Below are 20,213 nucleotides of genomic sequence, written 5' to 3'. Positions count from 1 at the left end.
CCCACTCCTCTCCAGTCTGAGTAACAATACCATTTTGCCTTTAAAACATATAATTCAGTTCTTTCCTTAAAATCATTCAAGTTCCATAGTTGGGCTATTTGAATCACACAAAATTACTGGAACAAAGTATCCTCACTCAAAAACGGAGGTACAGTGGAAGGTCATCGAGAAGCCTAGAGAAAACGTGTGCCTTTTCCGAAAGAAAACCAGAGATCTGGTTACCTGAATATGGAGAAGGCTGGGGCACTTAACTTTTTTTCCCCTCAGTCTTCATCATGAAGAGCTCCACTCACATCGGCTGCAGGAGACAAGGCAGGGGAACTTGAAGAATGACAACATTCCACTGCAGGAGAAGATCAGGTTCGAGAACATCTAAGTAGCCTGAAGATGCACAGGCTGATAGGACCTGATAAGATACACTGGTGGGTCCTGATGAAATTGAAAGACAAAGTTTCTAAGCCACTATCCTCCATATCTGAGAAACTGAGGCAGTTTTGTGAGGTGCCCATTGACTGGAAGAGGGGCAAGTTTTGTGATGTGCCCATTGACTGGAAGAGGAAACACCTATCAAGATGGGATTTTCCTCATCTTGAGGGTCTGACAAACAGATTTCTAGAAACCTCATGGCTATCACACTCCTACCCTGATATAATCTGAAAGGGATTATTCAGGGGAAAAATCCAATCTTTGAAGAAAACAGCAAATATGAGCCAGCCATGAATCTCTCTCTGCAGTAATTGCTATGAGGAACAACTCTACAGTTCATGCTGTCTTCTGTTGTTGTTGTTGTTGGATTGGTTTGGGGTTTGTTTTGTTTTGGAGACTCCATTTAAAATATAGTACATGGTGACAAATTATCTATGATCTATTCATGTAGCTCTCAAAGATGAGGTAGGAGGACTTTGAACAGAGTGGGGAAAGTGTAAGATAAAGATTTGAAGGGCCTGCTCCTTCAAGGACCTTTAATAATATGCTGGGTACACAAGAGAATGTGGTTCCCAGTCAAGGACAAACATGTATCACAAGGAAAGCTACAGGCACTGACTCTTACTGTAAAAGCTCCTAGACAGGTGAGGAGGAAATGGTGTAGGCAAGTTTCTCATGAAGCATAATAAATACATATTTTGCAGTATATCCCAAAAGGGACAATTTCAGTTAAAGCCATTTTGTGTCTGCAAAAGACCAAACCTTTGTAGCATAAGGGTCCAGACCTGCCCCAGGACCAGGCTAAGCAGTAATACAACAAGCTTCTCAACTTTGCAGGATCACAGAAGAGTGAAAGTGTCATGCTACATGATCTGTAGTGTTTGTGCATGGAGTGAAAAAACATAGCTTCTGGAACTGATGGTAATTTATGATAAGGGATTTTTTAAATTTTGTTTTTCTATGGGATTTGGGGTTTTCAGGAAGTAGAATATTGCCATTTTTCCTTCTTGTCTTATAAAGCCGTATCTGACAATCTGGTGACAAACTAAGAGATTCTTCTAGCTAGATGATTCCTCACATTCTTCTCTCTCCTCTTGTCCTTCTATTCCTCTTCCTAAATCAGTTTAAAACTACTGAGTGCTATGGTAATTTCTTTTTGGCATTCATGTTGAGCCCTAGCCTACTTCAGACCAATTGAAAGGATTTCTCAGAGCACAAATATCATACAACTGCATTGCTGAACCATAGCTCCATAACATAAAGGCAACAAACCATTAAAGAAATGGAGTTCATGTGTGTGGCTTTACAGCACAGCTGCTGTGCTCTCATCTGATCCTGCCTATTCAGCATACCAAAGACTGATAGTGGTCTGAACTGGAACTGTAATTAGGAGTCTTAATCTGAGTCAAGCAATGAACAGAAGTGCTAAACCAAGCAGTCAGCAGAACAGAGCTCTTGTTTATCCAAGTGTGCAGTAAAGGTATAGGTTTTCTCATAGTAGTTTACTTATCTAAGTCCTTCTCTGCTCATAAAAGTTTATATTTATAAATTTAATCACTGAGAAGTTATTTAAATGAAAAGTAAAGAAAACACAGTTCATAAACTCCAAATGTTTCAGGGAGAGCATTTGACACAGTTTAAGACCCCATTGTAAATTTATTATGATGCCATGTGCACAATATTGTGCACATAAAGACATTAGAAACTTTACAAATATTACCAAAAACTTAGTGTACACCTGTATTGAGAGTATTACTTTGCTGACTGAACAAGATACTGTACATAAAGAAGCTGAGGCTTAAAAGAGTTAAGCAAGTTGATCAACTTCACAAAACAAATCCTTTGCAATATAAGAACAAACTCAATCTCACAGTTTTCAGTCTGTGTCTTTCCCCCAAAATTATTCTTCCCCTTCAGGTTGCTATTTAGGAGTGTAGTAGCTGCCTTGCTTAGTTCTCTCACCACTGATACAGACTGTATTTCTACACTAAATAATGCGCTCATGCAAACAGAAAAGTTTTATTAACACACAGAATTGTGAAAATTAACAAAACCAGAGGAGCTTACCCAAATCCAGAAAACAAGCGACAGAAGAGGAAGAAGCCATAGCCCTGGACAAAGGATGAAAGGAAGGCAAAGAATCCATTGACAGACATACATATCAGGAGTGATTGTCTCCTTCCCACCTTGTCTGCCAAGCCTCCCCAGAAGAATGCCCCCACCATCATCCCAAGGTACACGATACTCCCTGTAATACACAAAAATACAAAAAGAGATATTTTGTCAGCTACATAATTGACCACACCAAAAATCAGTTAACCTTCTAACCTTACAAAAAGATTAGTATACTGATGATTTTATCCTTTCTCACTGAATAGAAATTACATGCACAGTTTTGTAAATGTATCTAGAGAGAACAGATTTCCTACTGTTTTTTTCATCTGTTACCAGACACACTTAATATAAACATAAAACTGAAGCTTAGTATAGATACTAAAGGTGCATCTAGCTAAAACAATGAACATGCAGGCAAATAAGTCTGAATAGGAGGAGAAAATGCCACTATTTCCTCAGAATTAAAATGAATTCATGTTAAATATTGTGAAAAAATATTACTTCCCCTACAGATACAATTTGTCTGAACATCTCCTGCAGGACATTAAACATCAGGATCGCTGGGAGTATTATGTGCTAATTATAAAACAAACACTTTTCACCTGAGATCTATAGAATCAAAAACGTCCATCTTGATTGGTTTTTTCTCCCTCCTACATCAGTGTATTTGTCAATGTCCTTTCAAAGCAAAAACACTGTAATGTTCTTGACTTGTTGTTTTGGGGTTTTTTTGTTGTGTTTCCCCCTCTCAATAATTATAATAAATGTAACAGATACCGTTACATTTCTTAAAATGGTATAGCAAAAAAGAATATTGGGGTGATATTTTTTTAGCATAAATTGTGTTTCCACATGTACTTTCTCACACAAAGATAAGTTGAAATATTTAACATTTTAATTGCTCACATCTTAACACATTGTACATAATTTCCTTTCCAAACACCCTGTGGAACATCTGACAAATATGTATAACATATTGAGCAGACTGTCAGAAGGAAAAAGTAATTCCCAAGTTTTGGACAGAACCATTAACTTTGTATTTTGTTTAATACATGGAATTCTTTTTCCATCTAGTTTCTTGTTGAACTTCCCAGGTTAGGTTTTATATATTCTGCATATTGCTACCATCTTCTACAGAGCAGGAATTACTCTCTAAGGTGCTAGAAGTAATTAAAATACTAGAAATCTTTGTTATGTGTCGCCTTTTGATTAATCTCAAGAATGGACAAATTCTCCAGCATCTCTAATGGACTGTAATTGCTGTGAAATTCTGGCCTCCAAAAGAATCACCTTTGCCCTGCAGAAGGTAGTTGGATGGTAAAGGAAGCTGAAGAAAACCCATTTAAATTCCTGGGCTTGGTTAAATGCGTATCAGTGTAGAGTTTACTCATCAGTATTTCTGTTCTTGGAATTACAGATGATAACATCTGAAGTGCTGACATCTGCAGGGTCTTATAAACCCTGAAGTGTCTCTGTTCCCTCTCATGCAAGTAGTTTCCACTGCTGTTTCCTTATGAGACATAATTTGAAATAGGATATTTTTTAAAGAGGATACACATTGTGTGTTATATTGTATATTAACAAGATTATAGAATCAGAATTATATAAAGTGGTTTGGGTTGGAAGGGACCTTAAAGACCACCTTAAACTTCAATCCCCTGCCATGAGTAGAGGCATCTTCCTTTAAATCAGATGCTTCTGATTTCTCAGAGCTGCATCTAATCTCAGGATAACAGATCCCATGCTGCTCATCACAGGAGAATTGCTAAAGCAACAAACTCCGTAAGAAAAAGAGTTAAGTGTCTTCTAAAAAACAGCATTTGTCAATGAATATTTTCTAAATTTTGCTGGGTTCTTAAACTTTCATCAAAAAATACTGATGATAATACAAGTAAATCCAGAATTCACAGAATTACTAAGACATCTTTCTTTACCTTCTTTAGCTCAGGAAGGACACAGACATTACAGTATTCTTTTTCAGTATAGAGGTGTTTAGGAGCAGACATTTATTGGATAGCTTTTTCATTCTGATCAGAAATTTTATTCCACTAGTTGAGATTTTCCTGTAAATGCACATGGCTAATGTATTTCCTGGTCCTAAAGAGACAAAGATTGGTGGGTAATTTAGCATATTCATTCAACGGCTTTAAGATCTCTCCTGTGGGTTATTTCACCATGCTGCAGGTGGATCGCTGCCCATAAGCAGTTTGGAAACTCCATCCAACAGATCTGCTGCTTGCTTGACAGTAGGAGTGGAAAGAATATAGCAAAGATCATCAAATAGCTATATTGCCAGCAGACAGATTTCAAAAAGAAAAAAAGTTCATTTTTATTCTTACAGTGAAATTCATTACATTCTTTTCCGTATAAGTATTATTGGGTTTTCCCAGTCAACATTCTAATATAAGAAATAGAGAAGACCAATTAAATAGCCTTTTATTTCTTTATAGAGATAACTTTGAAATATTTCGATGCAAATAATCATAATTTTACCAATTTACATTGCTTGTGATGCACAAATATATCAAAACATTTTGAACAATGAAAGAAAAATGTTTCCAAGTCTTGAGTTTAAAAAAAAAAGCCTTTCTTTTAGATGAAAAATCCTTTGGTCATTGTACTGTGTTTTGGACTCTTATACTGATGTAATTCTCCTAAAGAACATCTGAAAGATGCTGCTAAAAATAATATTCTCATCCTGTCAATAAACTGCTATAAATAAGCTGCTCTCTGAGCAGCAGCATTATCTTTTTCTTTCCCATTATATTAATTTCCAATTTTTTCCTAATTGCCTCGTAGTCTTTGCACACATCCTGTCCTTGACCAAAGATCTATAACCCTTCCATCCTGAACCTACTGCAGCTACCAACAGTACACGTTTTGGTACATTTTCTGCCTTCTATTCTGTATTTTCGGTCTCTCTTTATTGTAAGACATTCATACAATGGTTTGGGTTGTAAGGGACCTTAAAGCCCATCTATTTCCAACCCCCCTGCCATGGGCACTCCTCATTAGACCTGATTTTTCAGACTCCCATTCCCCCTGGCCTTGCAAACTTCCAGGGACAGTGCATTCTCAGCTTCTCTGTACATTCTGTCCCATAATGAAGAACTTCTTCCTTATCTAAACCTGCCAGATTCTGAAAATTCTCTAGATTTTGGGTGTCTCTTGTTGGCACTGGCACCGGCACCAAAATGCTAGGATTGGGGTAGATTGAAGTTCTCCCTTCTTTAGTTCAGTAAACTTTAGTTTACTTTAGTAAACCTTAGTTTAAACCCCTCCTGCATCATGTAAAAAGAAAGTGCTCTTTGTCTCAACTTCCGAATTTTTCCTTAAGATCATTTTACCTTGCAGCAATATTCACAATAAGTCACAAAAGTGAAAAATGGCACAGGAGAACTCTAACCATGTAAAATAGCTGAACAACCACCCGACAAATGTAAGTAGCCAATGAGCTAAGATGATAATTTTATTGTCATCAGATTATCAAGAGCATTTCTCTTCTAACCTTTGTAGTTCTTGTTTATTATGTTATACCACTGGTCAGAACATAAATGTCTTGTGGATAACACTAAATTTTTTGCACATCTTTTATAATTCACACATTACATTTTGCATAAATTCATATATGTAAAAATTAAGTACCACATTGTTCGTCAATCTATAGATGTATACAGATGTCAACCTAGCATGTAATGCTGAGACGGTACTCCTTTTTTGAACAGCTACCACCAACCACAAGACTGGCTACTTTTCTCTTTCTTTTTGTACACTTTTCCCTAAAGAAATCAGCTAATACAGTGGAAGGAACTCACTGGTTTGATATCCAGTCTGACCTTAGAACATATTTTAAATATATTAAGACTTCGAAGGATATCTGTATCATATGTCTTGGATTTTCCCCACAAGGTAACAAAACTGTCTAAAACTGTCAATTTTTGGAAGAGCACTGAGAAGAGGCAGATGGTAGCTGAAAAGAAACATGCTAAAGTAAATAATCTCTTTTATTGTTCTTTTGACAAGTTTTAACAAACCTGTATTTTCTTTCCATCACAGAATTCTTACATATTTAAATGATTTTCACCCACTGCACAAATGTATGTAATACAAACATCCTCTTCAGACAAGGGAACCTTAGTGTGGGATTGCTTTACACTATACACACACTTTGGCTACCAGATGGCTAGATATTTTTACAGGTATGTGTACACAGCATCTTTCATACTGCTAGAAAGAGTTTAGCCTAACAAACAGCTGACCAAAAACTCCCTTGGTATCCAAATGCTAATTATGGACAATTTAAACAATGACATAACAATAAATGCATAACTAGTCACTTCAGTTAAGCAGTATTTTACTCCTTGTACTGCCATAACTTTATTACTTGCTGATATCAGTTGTAATTCATAGCCTAGTATTTAAAAGATAGACAAAACCTTCTGAGAAATCAGTTTGTAAGTGTATTTAGTCAGGAAAAAATACAGCAATGAAAGAAAAGTCAGATTTCGCTGCAATAGAGAGACTCAGAGGCTATGGGACTCCCTGATTAGCTTGTTGCATTAACATACCTATTGTAAATCAGTTATAAAATGAGCATGGAATTTTTGTTTCCTGTTACGTGGTTTGGGTAATTTGTCTGAATGAGGAAAGCATTTCATACAGCCAGAAAAAGAACACACGTTATAAAAAGACTTTAAAAATAAGATTTAAATATCATTTCTATTCTGGAAAGAGCAATTATAAACGTCATTCCATAACAAGCAAAACAATTTTTTAAAGAATTATAATGTAATCAGTGTTTTACTTACTTGTACTTGGATCTTCCCATATGCTATTGTTTAGAATATAATAATTCATAGTGAAGTATTGCAATGCCTATAAGTAGCATGATGAATATAAGAATAAGAATATCCAGATTTAAATTTGTTTTAATCCTGATAATACAGTATATTTGGAGTTTAAAGACTATAATCTTTCAGACCTGTATTTAATTATAATCTGTTAATAGTTTCTTTGATCAGAAAAGACTTGGAAAATTGGAGCAACCTATGCAGTAACTGTCAAACATAACCTCTAATTAAGTATTTGCAATGGGAGGTAATTAAGGCAAACACTTACCCATTAAGACAACAAATATAACAAAGCTGTAATAACTCCAAAATTGACAAAAGAACTCAAATTTTCTAGCCCATGTATTTAGACGTCTAAAACCTATGTACTTAATATATTTGATCTTCACTTTTTATTTTTATTATTATGCCATTCATCCCCTCAGACGTACCATGGCTGCAATATTCTTACATTAAGAACTGCCACAAACTAATATTTATCTGTAATAACTATTTCTTTGTTTCTCTAAATATTTCTTGCAGTGGTGAAACGGCAAGCTCTATATACACAGAATGGTAAAATTTTAATGTGTGGATCTAAGTGGTTAAAGTAAACCACAAATTGTTCAGCCATCTGAAAAAGCTGATAGGTGCTGTTTTCCAGCAAGCATGTGAGATAGACACCATATTAACTAAAACTAAACTTTTGCATGAGTCTTTGCAAGTTCAAGACTTCTCAAGCCTTGGATTTCCTTCATCTAAACTTTAGCTGTTTCTCATAGTAAACATTTAGTGTCTTAATTTCAGATGTTAAATGACTTATCTTACCTAATAATATGAAATGTATATAAATCCCCAAAATGCCACAGCATGTCAGGCTCTTTTTCTATTACAACTTTTCAGACTAATCCACTCCTCCTGCCTTCCCTGTCAAGACAACTGCAGACAGGCTTTGATATGAAATTTCACACTCTTTAGCACAGATGCTTAATTACACACTTTTTTTGAAGCTCTTTGCTCTTTGGCTTAAAATACATTTACAGACAGTTAAGGTTCACTTGTATTATTGGAATTACTTTTAGAAATCAGGGTAATAGGGTTTATCTGTTTAAATGCATGAAAGATATTTTAAAATGAATGTTGAAGCTCCCCATTCTCAATATAGAAGTTTTTACAGCATCTATCATGCTGCAGTCATTCTTGGGCCTTCAAGAAGAAAACTTTCAGCTGAGTAACCTCTGTGTTTAGTTCTCTAATAATAATAATTCCAAAGTGACAAGCCTTTGCATGATAGACCATTTTGCTTTTGCATATCTTTTAGCTGCTTAGTTCACAAAACATTCTGGATATACTTCACAGTCAATAAAAAGGGAAAACTTTATCTCCATAAGAACTAAAGAAAGATATAAATTCAAGAAAAAGGAAAAGACTAAATTCCAGTGAGACTATTGGAAAATGAAAATACACCCTCACCTCTTAAATTTGTTGAGCAATACAGAATCATTAGTGTTTTCATCAAGGCAAAAAATCTAAAAATATTGTTTCAAGCCAAAACAAATTTTTAAAATTCTTTTTTTGTAAAATGGTTTTTTAGTATTTACATAAGAAAACAACTCAAGGAAATCCTCTGATGTACAAGCTGCAAAAAATAATCTCATACAATTGATAGCTCACGGCAATCAATTTAAAACTATACAAGAAATAGCCTGTCTGCTTCATTAGTAGGAAAAAAAATCCCAAACAAACAAAGGAAAAAAAAAAACCCAAAAAAACCCAACAACCCACCAAACCCAAGCACCACTTTCAAATATGCCTACAAACATCTGATGACATTCAGTCAAATACCAACCCAGCAATTCCATATAAATAAAAATCAAATTAATTCTGTCCAGGGTTCACACAAAATGATCCTGTTCTCAAACATTACTGATGAGCTGCAATACAGGATCTCAACCATGAAAATCAAGAAAATGGAACTTAAAGCAAAAACAAGGAAAAGTAATATCATACTCAGCTGACCAGCAAAGATGGGAAAAGAGCAAGTAACTCAACACTTCTTCATGCAAACCTGTTTATGATCTTAAAGATAATGAGAAAAAATTTTAATTTTTTAAAATTAAATTAAATTAAAATGTAATTGTTTGTGCTACATTATCAGCAGCACAAACAATTAAAAAATACAGGTTTGTAATATTATGACTGACTATTATAATTTGATGAGTGATTTAGTAAAAGAAAATTGTTGTGAGATAGCCCAGTACTCTAGTTCTAAAAAGAAGTTTCACAAATACAAAACAAAATATACAGCCAAAAAAGTACAAAACATTAAATAAAAAGTAAAAAGAACACAAAACTGGTGGTTTCTCCCATAGTTTTTCCTTTTCAAAAGAACAAAGTCCAAATTTTCGAGACAACTTAACCCGAAAAGTGAAACAAATGCAGAACCCAAAACCAACTGAAACTAAGCAGATAGGACTTCTGACATATTTAGAGAGCAGAAAGAATGTAATGCAAGACAAAATTTGACTATACATAATTTTATGTCACCAAAACTTTAGATTGACAAATACCTACCATTTATTTGCCTCAATTTAATACCAAGACTTAAGTAAAAATCACCTGATGGTATGGCTACCCAAACAGATCAGCTTGCTCTTCCAAAGGTTAAAAGATCAAAGATGAGCCAAGAATTTCTTTTTCTTGGATGGAAAGAGGAAGTAAGAACTGTTCTATCATCTCCATTAAATAAAGAAAACAAAATAAAAACAAAAAGAAAGACAACAACCCAACAAAAAAATAGAAAAAAAGGAAAAAAATGAAAAAAAAAGAAAAAAGATAACAAAGAAAAAAAAAGAAAAAGAAAGAAAAGAAAAAAAAAGAAAAAGAAAGAAAAAGAAAAAAAGAGAAAAAAAGAGAAAAAGGAAAAAAAAGAAAAAAAAGAAAAAGAAAGAAAAAGAAAGAAAAAGAATAAAAAGAAAAAAAAAGAAAAATCATACAACAACAACCAGGCCCCAAAAAAACAAATCAAAACAAAACCATTTCTTTTTTTCCCGAGGAACAAAACTTGCATGTCTCAGGAATCTACTCCAATAGATCCACCCTGAGAGAAATCACAAAGGTGAAAATTCATTGCTGGAAATGTTTGATCGAAACTCTTCTAGTCCTATAAAAGAAATACTGTCCATCCACAATGAATGAGACCACAAGAATCATTCACACAAATTTCATTCAGTTATTAATATGGTTTGTTTTTTCCCTCTGGCATCCTTATATTGTATTTATATGCCTAATATGCTTAATTTTGATTAGTTTCCTGTACCTCAGTTGTGAGATTTACAACTTGCAGTGCTTGTGGCATAAGGCTCAATTAAATTCCATCATGAAGCATTTTGCTTCTGTATTTCCCCTCCTTAGGCTAATGAAACTAGTTTTATTTTAAATATTTAGTGCAGACCAAGGTGATACAGGTATAGACCTTTAAATTCTCAGTTCATTTGGAAGAAAACATAATATTTTCTTGCTCTACATTTCTGCATGCTAGTCACTTTCCTAATAGTGTATGTTTAAAATTTACACCAGCAGGTGTGCTGATACTTTTTGTTTTAATAATGAAATAATACTCAGTTTTGGATTATTATTTCATTAGTAACACACATTCTTATGTACTCAGATATTATTTTAATTGAAACACTGTAATGACAAAAGGAATAAGTGCTTCTGCTCATCCTCATATCCAAATTAGATATATTAATAAATTAATAGAAGAAGATCAGTAGCTGCAGAGATTGTGACAGGTAATAGATTACTTGCTAGGCTGAGGTATATTCTGCACAGCTGCATTTTCTGATAAGGCAGCAGTACATTGTCATCATCACTTCTACTTTTAAAATGCTATCATGCCAAGAACTTAAGTCTTTAAAAAAAGTATTATCTCCTACCAGATGCTAGCATAATTTTTATTTATTCCATAACAGACTTATCAGAATAAATATTTGATCAGAGCTATTCCATTTCTTCATTGGAATAATTTCTAAACTGGATACTCATAGTCACTATTTCAGCCAGCAGCAGCATACTGCTATTTCATACAGGTATTACTTGGATAGATAAATCAACTGTGCATTATACAAAAAAAGATTAAAGCACTATTTCCTTGCTACTTCCAACACAAATAGTCAATCAGCATTCAAATTTAACAATGTGGAACTGTAAAAAGCAAATAATACATGGTATTTTTCCTCCCATATAAACAATATTTTACAAGATGGTAGCTACCAATATGCAATATATAGAGCACAGACATTAACATAAGCTCAGGTAATCCCAGGTGATGACATGGAGCTGTTGACAGATTCCGTAGGTGCTATCATTGAACATACTATTTTCACATTATCTTTTCCTTTGATCCAACAATTCCCTCTGGCACTAGCAAGAAAATCCTAACAGACAAGCTTTGGATAAAACACACCTAGTTAAGCTGTCCTAGGCCCCCTAATTCCTGTTTTATCCCCCTGCAACTGGGGAGGTTCCTCTGGATTTTTCTGCTCTCAGATTTAGATGCTAAATTCATTGCACTTTTGTCCATCTCTGAATTGACCCTGTCATGGTAGAAATTGCTGTGACTTTGCAATTTGAAAAGCGCTTCCATGGCAGTCCTGAGAATCAGAATGATTATAAATGCTGCATATGGTTGAACAGTGCATAGCACTGTGCAATGAGTTAGGATTAATTAAATTTGAAAGCCAGAAGATATATTTCACTAAAGCTTTAAATTGCCCATGCAGTCATCTACATTAATCATCTCATTTCATATCAAAGCTGTTCATTTTGGCCACATGTTTTATTGCCTGAATATTAATTTCTAATTCAACTAGTCCTGCTTCTGACCCTAAACAGAGCACATCCCATGAATACCACTAACTTTTAATTAGTGTTGAATTAAAACAAAAATTCCAAACCATAAAAACCTACATTAATAAAAGATTCATCCAAGGCAGTAAATCAAAATACATGATACTAAGAACTAATTACCAAAACTACAATTTCAGTTGTTTCTGTTCAATATTTAAGAAAACTGTTGGTTATCTCTTCAATCAGCCATTAAGTCTGTTTTCTGTAAGTATATCCTAGTGCAGAAGTAAACTCCTTTCCTCATAAATCTTCTTATTATTTTGTTGCATCAATACAGTGGCTGTTACCATCATTATTCCAATGAACTGGAAGGGTGGGGGAAGAAAAATTACAATAAAAAAAACAAAGCAGAAAAAAACCCCAAAGAAAAATAAAGAAAAAACACTAAAACCTAACCAAACCTTTTGCTTTCAGAAACAGACATTGAATTAGGCTGAACTCGTTCAGAAACAGATTACCAAAATTAATAAGGGTCTGAAACACACATATTTGCCTGAGAAAATGCCTGCTCGACCTCACCTAGCATAGAGCTGCATGAGAGTGAAAAAAATCTTCCATTCCATGTCTTCGTTCTGCTTTCCAAATTACAGTCAATGAAACAGATTAAATAATCCAATTCAAAATTAGGAATAATGAATCAGAGTAATCTTCTGTGTGATGACAATACACCTGCAGGTGCTGGTGAAACAAAACAGGCTTTTTAATTATGTATTTACCATGGTACCACGAGGCATTGTTATAATGTCTAAATGGAATTTTTTTTAGATTAGTGCATCTATCAGTTTATAATATCCATTGAACATGACTTGCTAGTGGCAACTTCAGAACCAACCTTGAAAATTGCCCTGAATTCTAACGGATTAGGAAAATACTTGTTCTCTGTGAAAATGAGCAGGTCTGATGAACAACAGACAAAAGCAATATGCAGTGCAATAGAGTCACATATCACATGGGTTATACTCATCTATACTCCTTCAAATTGATATAAGATGCTCCACTTCTTGCCAGTATAAAGCAAATCATTTCAGTCCAGATAGACTGACACAAAGAAATTTGCAAATAGCCACTTTTGCCTATCACTGAAAACGCAGATCTTCTTTAATACAACGGATGTAAATCCAGTTTCACTTTACACCATTTTCTTAATTTTTCTACTTTTAGTACTCTCCCAACTTTCTGCAATCCCCTCAAAAAACTATGTAAAAACACCTTTCTGCCAGTTAAACAGGTTTCTGTGAGTCTTTGTCATTACATATTTATCCTGGGTAAAGTTTACTTGTTAAGCAAGAATAACTCAATATATGTAATACGCCATCAAAATCTCTTGGTTTTTTTCCTCTAGCTGAAGCAGATTGATAGATGTTGTGTAAACATGTCATAGGCTTAGTAGAGCCAGGGAACAACATTTTTCCAGTTAGCAGTATGGAAGTTCCCATCTAGCAGTGTGAGTAGTAAGTAAAGTTGATCTGAGTGTAAAATATGAGATTCCCTAGTAAAAAAAATTAATATTATGAACAGAACTTCCCTAAGTTACCCATAGTTCTGCTCACATGATAAATCTGTGAGTAACTCACCCCAGACTCCTGTGGCCTGTTAATAGCATGTGAAACTACAAAATCTTACATTTATATTGTTCCCTTACATCAATACTTCTCATTCTGTATAGGGCTGACAAAGCACTGATAAATGAGTAAGACTAAATGCAAGCAAGAGACTTGATTATAAATGTCAGTAAATGTCACAGTATCCTGTGATTTGTTGTTAAATCAAACAGACTTTTAGCGACAATTATAGCTGTTGCTGAAAAAGCATTTGCATGAAGGGAAGATTTAAAAAAACTTACATATGTCCTATTCATGTATTCCTTTGTGTAAGTATTTTTTGTGTAATATTGTATAACCACAACTTTGATTCTGCATCAGTTATGAAAGTAGTAATATTTCATACATTTTGAGCTATAAACTGATAGCTCAAACAAGTGAAACAAGTGTGTAAAGTGAGAATTGATGTGCCCATCTGCATTAAATTTACATCTGCATTAAAATGAAGCCAGACCAGATTAAAATTCTTTTTTCCATCTTTTTTAGCACTGACACTCCCTTAAACAAGCCAAAGGTCTGGAATAGGAAGCTATTTCAAATGGTTGCTATAATAACATACAATTTTCTTTCAATTCTTCAACATACTCAGAGTGTAAGATAAAAGACAAGTCAAACTTTGACAGGCTCAAAAATCCTTGATAGATTAAATTCAAGAATTAAATGCATAGCAAGATATTTACTCAGCTGTGACGAACAAGCCATTAAATAATGTTTGGTCCATGTCTTAAGAAAGTTCATTACCACTTTCTCTGTAAAAATATTTCTTTGTCTTGACAAGGAAATACATTCTCTGTTTCGTTTCATAGATCAGCATTTGATGCAAGATGCAAAATTCAAAGCTATGCAAAAAATCTGAAAGCTTGCAGATTATACTAAACTCTGCTGCAGAATAAACCAAACTGAGACTTGTAAGAGACTGCACCATATTCTTTTAAATGTTCAGTTTGGCTAAAAAACTTTATTTGACACATTGATTTAAGAATTGATGTATTGTCAACCAGGGATCCCATGGTAGTTGAGAGAGGGAGGAAAAAGTGAAGGCGACAGCCAAATTAAATGTGTGAAATCAACATTGCCCTCAGGCTTTTCCTTTGGGAAGCATTTCTTTCTTTTGTCCACTTTTGTAGGACTATAAATTTGTGTGACATAAATGGTAAAATTACTGATCTGTGCTGGGATAGGCAGAGCCAGAAAATAACCTGTCAAGAGCAAAAAAGCAGCCCAAAGATTTTAGATTATTTTAGACAAACTCAATCTCTGAGACAGATTTGGAGAAAACTACAAGCAATAATTATTTAAATTCAATTTTCTATGCTAATAAGTGATACTAAAAACTGGAGAGTAGCACTTTGGAAAGGGATATGGAAGTTGAACATGGTCAGCAGTGTCCTAGTAGCCAGGAGGGCCACCTGTATCCTGGGGGCATCAGGGACAGCATCACCAGCCAGACAAGGGAGGGATTGTCCTGCTCTGCTCTGCACTGGGGCAGCCTCACCTCGAGTGCTGGGGGCAGTTCTGGGTGCCACAGCATAAAAATAAGACATTAAACTACTAGAAAGTGTCCAAAGCAGGGCAATGGAGATGATAAAGGGTCTCGAGGGGAAGCCTTATGAGAAGTGGCTGAGGTCAGCCTGAAGGAGTCTGAGGGAAGACCTCATTGCAGTCTACATCTTCCTCATGAGGGGAAGCAGAGGAGCAGGCACTGATCTCTCTGGTGACAAGTGACATGACCTGAGGACATGGCATGAAGCTGTGCCAGGGGAAGTCTAGGCAGGAACAAGATAATGTTCCTCCCCCAGCGGGTGGCTGGGTATTGGAAGAGGCTCCCCAGAACAGTGGTCACAGCACCAGCCTGACAGAATTCCAAAGTTGTTTGGACAATGCTCTCAGGCTCTCAGGTATGATTCTTGGGGCTGTCCTGACCAGGATGATGGGTTGGGGTCAATGATCCTTATCGATCTTTGCAGTAAAGCTGCATGTGGAAACAACCTGAAAGGGGAAAAACATTTGAAATGGGTCTGTTCACCCTCTTAATACTGGCTTCAACAAAGTGGTTGGGGAGCAACATCATACTCAGAAAAAGAGGGTAGCTATGACCCACCTTAGATAGTTGCTTACACTGGGAGGCTGCACCAGCACAGAGCACTGAGTACACTGTGTTTCATTAATGGTTTAAATCTGTGCCCCCCGATCCTGTCTCGTGACAGTCCATGATGTTCCATGTGATACAGGCTTAGTCCAGGTCATAACAAACAAAATCCCTTTGCCTATTCCCTCCACTGTCCCCTTTTTCCCCATAGAAAACAAAACCAGACATAACCACCATTTTCACATGTCCATATTTTGTTACAGCTTAGAAATTGTAAGGATCTGTCCCTTAATTTTTCACCCTCAAAAAACTGTTTGGAAGGGAAGTGAGAAAAGCACTGAGTAGGAGGACTTTATTAATGTCATTTGCAAGGGAGCTGAACTGCACCAAAGGTGAACAGCATGCATGATGGCATTTGAATTTCTGGCATCTCCTTCTGAAGGAGTAAGACATTAATCCTACAGACCAATTTTCACCTTGTTCTGGAATATTTAGGATGCATTTCAATGACTGCAGCTCTATTTCTAAATATTTCTATTGCTGCTAAAGATTTATTACTACTATTAACTGTAAGTGCAACAGACTGTCACTGTTATTTCAGTGAGATACCTCACTAGCAAACATCTGATATGGCTCCAATAGTAAATAGTCTTTACCTAGATGCTTTTATTGTGTATATATACCAGATCATATTTAAGGACCTAACTTTTTTGCTATCTATGCTCTCTTGAATAAAATTCATACTTTGAAATTTATACAAATTTCAAATGTCTAAGAGTACATCTACTAGGTCATCATCAACATAACATAGTAAGAAAAAGAGAAACAGTATTTCCTTTATTTTATGCCACTTGTGGTGTATTGTGTCATAACAAAGGCAGTACCATACTAATAACTGGAATATAACCAGAAGACACTCCCCTTCTCCCACTGTATTTTATGCAGTAACATGGAAGAGGTCTCATCCATCTCTGTGACCTATACTAATATTCAACAAAACAAGACAACAATTTTATACACAGATAACTGCTTATCTCAGCAGTAGGCTTACTGTGGTGTAAAGACAGTTTTGTGACAATGTATTAAAATTCAAACCTCTTAACCAGCAAATAATCCCACTAGGCATGTAGATACATGAATATTTAAAAAATACTCCCATCAAACTCAGGTTGTGCAGCCCCTCATTCACCACCATTTGGTGACGTGCTTCTACCTTCTGCCGGATCTCAGGAGAAGAACAAGTAATGAAAGCTATATGATTTTGCCTAAATTAATTTAGACCCTAGTGTGTGTTTGAAACAGCAAGCCTATGTACAATCCATGAATTCTAACTCTCATTTCCTTTAAAAGCTTATTGAAGTGCAACAGCTGCAGCTTGTGTTTTAGTCATAGGTAGGAGGAAGTATCATATATTTGCATCATTGGAAAAATTTTGGCTAGGAGAGACTTTTGAAGAGCTTTATTCTGACCTCAGCTAAAAGCACAGTTGCCCTCAGATCAAGATAACTTTGCTTCAGGCCTTCAGTCAGCTTTTGAGAATCTCCCAAACATCCCAGAGCTTCTCTATGCAACATTCCCACTGGTTGACCACCTCACTCCGAACTTTCTTCATTGTACCAGATGATCTCCAACTACAACTTCTGATCTTTGTGCTCCTTTGAGAAAAATATTAATTCACCTTCACAGTAGTTTCTCTCAATTTTGTTGCCGAATAGTACAGACAGATTCACCTCAGACCTCTTTCCTCTGTGCTACTAAACACCGGGTCCTTTTGCTTCTTGTATCTGTGTACTCTACTTCTCTTGTGACATTACTGGTTCTCTACTAAATTTGCCTGCATTTGTTAATTTCTCCTTTTCAGGTGACTCCACAACAGGACAGAGAATCCACCATGTGGGCTTACTGTGTTCAGAACAGAAAATAATCACTCCCCTCTGCTTACTGGTCACTTTTGCCAATGCACCTGCAAGGCACTGCTGTCCTATGTCAACTTGCTTACTACTAAAAGGCACAGATCCTTCTGCAGAGCTGTTTTCTCCCCAGCATTTTAGTGACTAGCTTCGACAAATGCCTTGGGTTATTCTGTCATGATGGAAGGACTTGTATTCGTCTTTGCTAAGTTTGAAGGAAGGTATTTGTTGAATATAAAGTTGGCAAAAATTATCATTGCAAAACCAGAATCAAATTAAATAGCAAGGATCTGGCAATCCAGTACTTCTTTAAACTAAGAAATGGAAAAATTCAGAGATCATTTGGTATTCTTAGCAGAGCTTATAAGCACATTACATCAGCTACCAAGCCTCTGGAGAGCACTTCTTCTCATGTAAAGAGAAAGAACTGTGTGGATTAAAGTTATGCTGGTTATGTTTGGTAGGTTTTAAGACAGAGTAGGCATGGGAACCACTGTTACTAAAGCAGCTAATATGCAAGTTAGTAATCAATGCAGAATGGGTAGGCTGTTGTCCCAGGCTGAGACAACAGCTTTTGCCCAAAATAATTAGTCATGTCAATTATATTCTTCTTTCTACAAATACTACAAAAAATTGATCATTAAGTTCAGAAAATAACAGAAAAAACCCTTAGGTCAAGGTATTATGTGACACTAAATGTGAGGTTTCAGAAAATAATTTTATTTCCACAGTAAGCTGTTTGTTGCTGTTCATATTCACAGTACCTGCATTATCAGTCCAGTGATTTACCACAATACTTGTGTTTTTTAGAAGGAAGAAAATGTCTGTAGGCTGGCTCATCAGCTAAGAATGTCTTTTACATATAAAAATTATTTCTAAGTTTGTTACAGTACTATCTTTGAATCTGTACCAAAGTCTTGACTAACACATAGGTTAACGCAATGGTAAGACAGGACAGAGTCAAAGACTATTCAGCCTCCAGAGATCATTCAGTCTAAATTTCATACAGAGGATCATATAGGAATTCAAAAGAGACCAGGGAGACTATTAGAAATCAGTGAGAAGCAATTGGCCTCTATAAAAGATGTCCTAATGGTACACATGCAAAAAATAAAAATAGAAGATTTAAAAATAATCACTAAATCCTGAGATGTTGAGATTTTTTTTACTATTGAGATGGATGGGCCTCTGAGCAACCTGACTGAGTTAAAGCTGTCCCTGCATATTGCATGACATTTTAAAGGTCCCTTCCAACTCAAACTATTCTATGATTCTATGAAAAGGAACAAAAAAGGAATGGAGGTGTCCATCTGAAAAAGGTGCCAACTGATGCTGCGAGGAGTGGCCTCAAGACCAGCTGAGCAGGAGTCAGCCTGTATGTGCTGCCAACAATGATGACAGCAGTGCAGCTGTCAGGGGTCCTACACAAAAGGGTGAGCCCTTACAGGTCCCATGGGAGAACCAGAGACAGGACAGTCAGAAGGAGCATTCAGGCAGCCTGAACAGATACACCTGGGAAAGACTAGCTTTGCCTAGCTTAGGAAAAACATTGTTTCTGCAGACATGCTGAGGAAAGAAAAAACCATAATAAAAATTTTACATTAAAACAAAGCAAAACCAGCAGCAACAACAATGACAACAACAACAAAAACCACCACCACCACTAAAAACCCAAACAAACAAACAAAAAAAACCCCAAAACCCCGCAATGAAACTTAAGAGCAATCTGAATGCAAAGACCAATCTGAATGCAAAGACAGAGAAAAATTGGATAGAAAAGTATATCCAAACCAGAGCCCAGAGAATGAACCTAAGATCAGTCTGTTTCTGACTGATCAAACCAAAGAGGTAAGATGCAAGCAGGAAAAGTGTTAAAATAACATCTTTACGCCTGAGCCCACCACCTGTCTCACGAAGGTACAGTCTCATCCCATTGGTGCCAGAACCCAAGAGGCCAGTGTCAATCCACTTAAATGCAGGAGTTAGCAAGTACAGCCAAGTTATATATACATCAAGGACACCTTTCTCTCATGCTTTATGACGTGTCACTATAATGTTGAATAATTTAAGCTAGTCAACTGCCCTCTTCTTAAGAAAACCACTTACTTGAGATGAAAAAGTATTGGTTTATTAATGAATTCAAAAGACAACTTGAGGCTAGTTCATGGCACCAGCACATTTGTTATGTGACTTTATAGTCTCTGAGACATAGCTGGTGATCAATAAACAGTGATTTCAAGCTCATGCAAGGGTCAATATGGAAGGATTTTGGGAAATTGTCCTTGTGAAAGTGAATTTTGAAAAAATAAAAGATGCAACAGGGAGGGTCAAT

The 20,213-nt window shown here is 35.8% G+C and overlaps 1 protein-coding gene across 1 annotated transcript in view; it reads right to left on the bottom strand.

Annotated features, from left to right (window-relative positions):
• SV2C (synaptic vesicle glycoprotein 2C) overlaps window positions 1–20,213 on the bottom strand; it is a 119,263-nt gene that overhangs the window by 62,029 nt on the left and 37,021 nt on the right. Inside the window, exon 3 of the mRNA XM_066569735.1 lies at window positions 2,494–2,674. Within this exon, the coding sequence (XP_066425832.1) occupies window positions 2,494–2,674 (181 nt within the window). The remainder of the gene's footprint in view (window positions 1–2,493; window positions 2,675–20,213) is intronic.

The sequence above is a fragment of the Molothrus aeneus genome, chromosome Z, assembly GCF_037042795.1.
Source record: "Molothrus aeneus isolate 106 chromosome Z, BPBGC_Maene_1.0, whole genome shotgun sequence".
NCBI classification, from domain to species: Eukaryota; Metazoa; Chordata; class Aves; order Passeriformes; family Icteridae; genus Molothrus; species Molothrus aeneus.
Note: the sequence above shows the minus strand (reverse complement) of the source record. Positions and strands in the feature narration are given on the sequence as shown.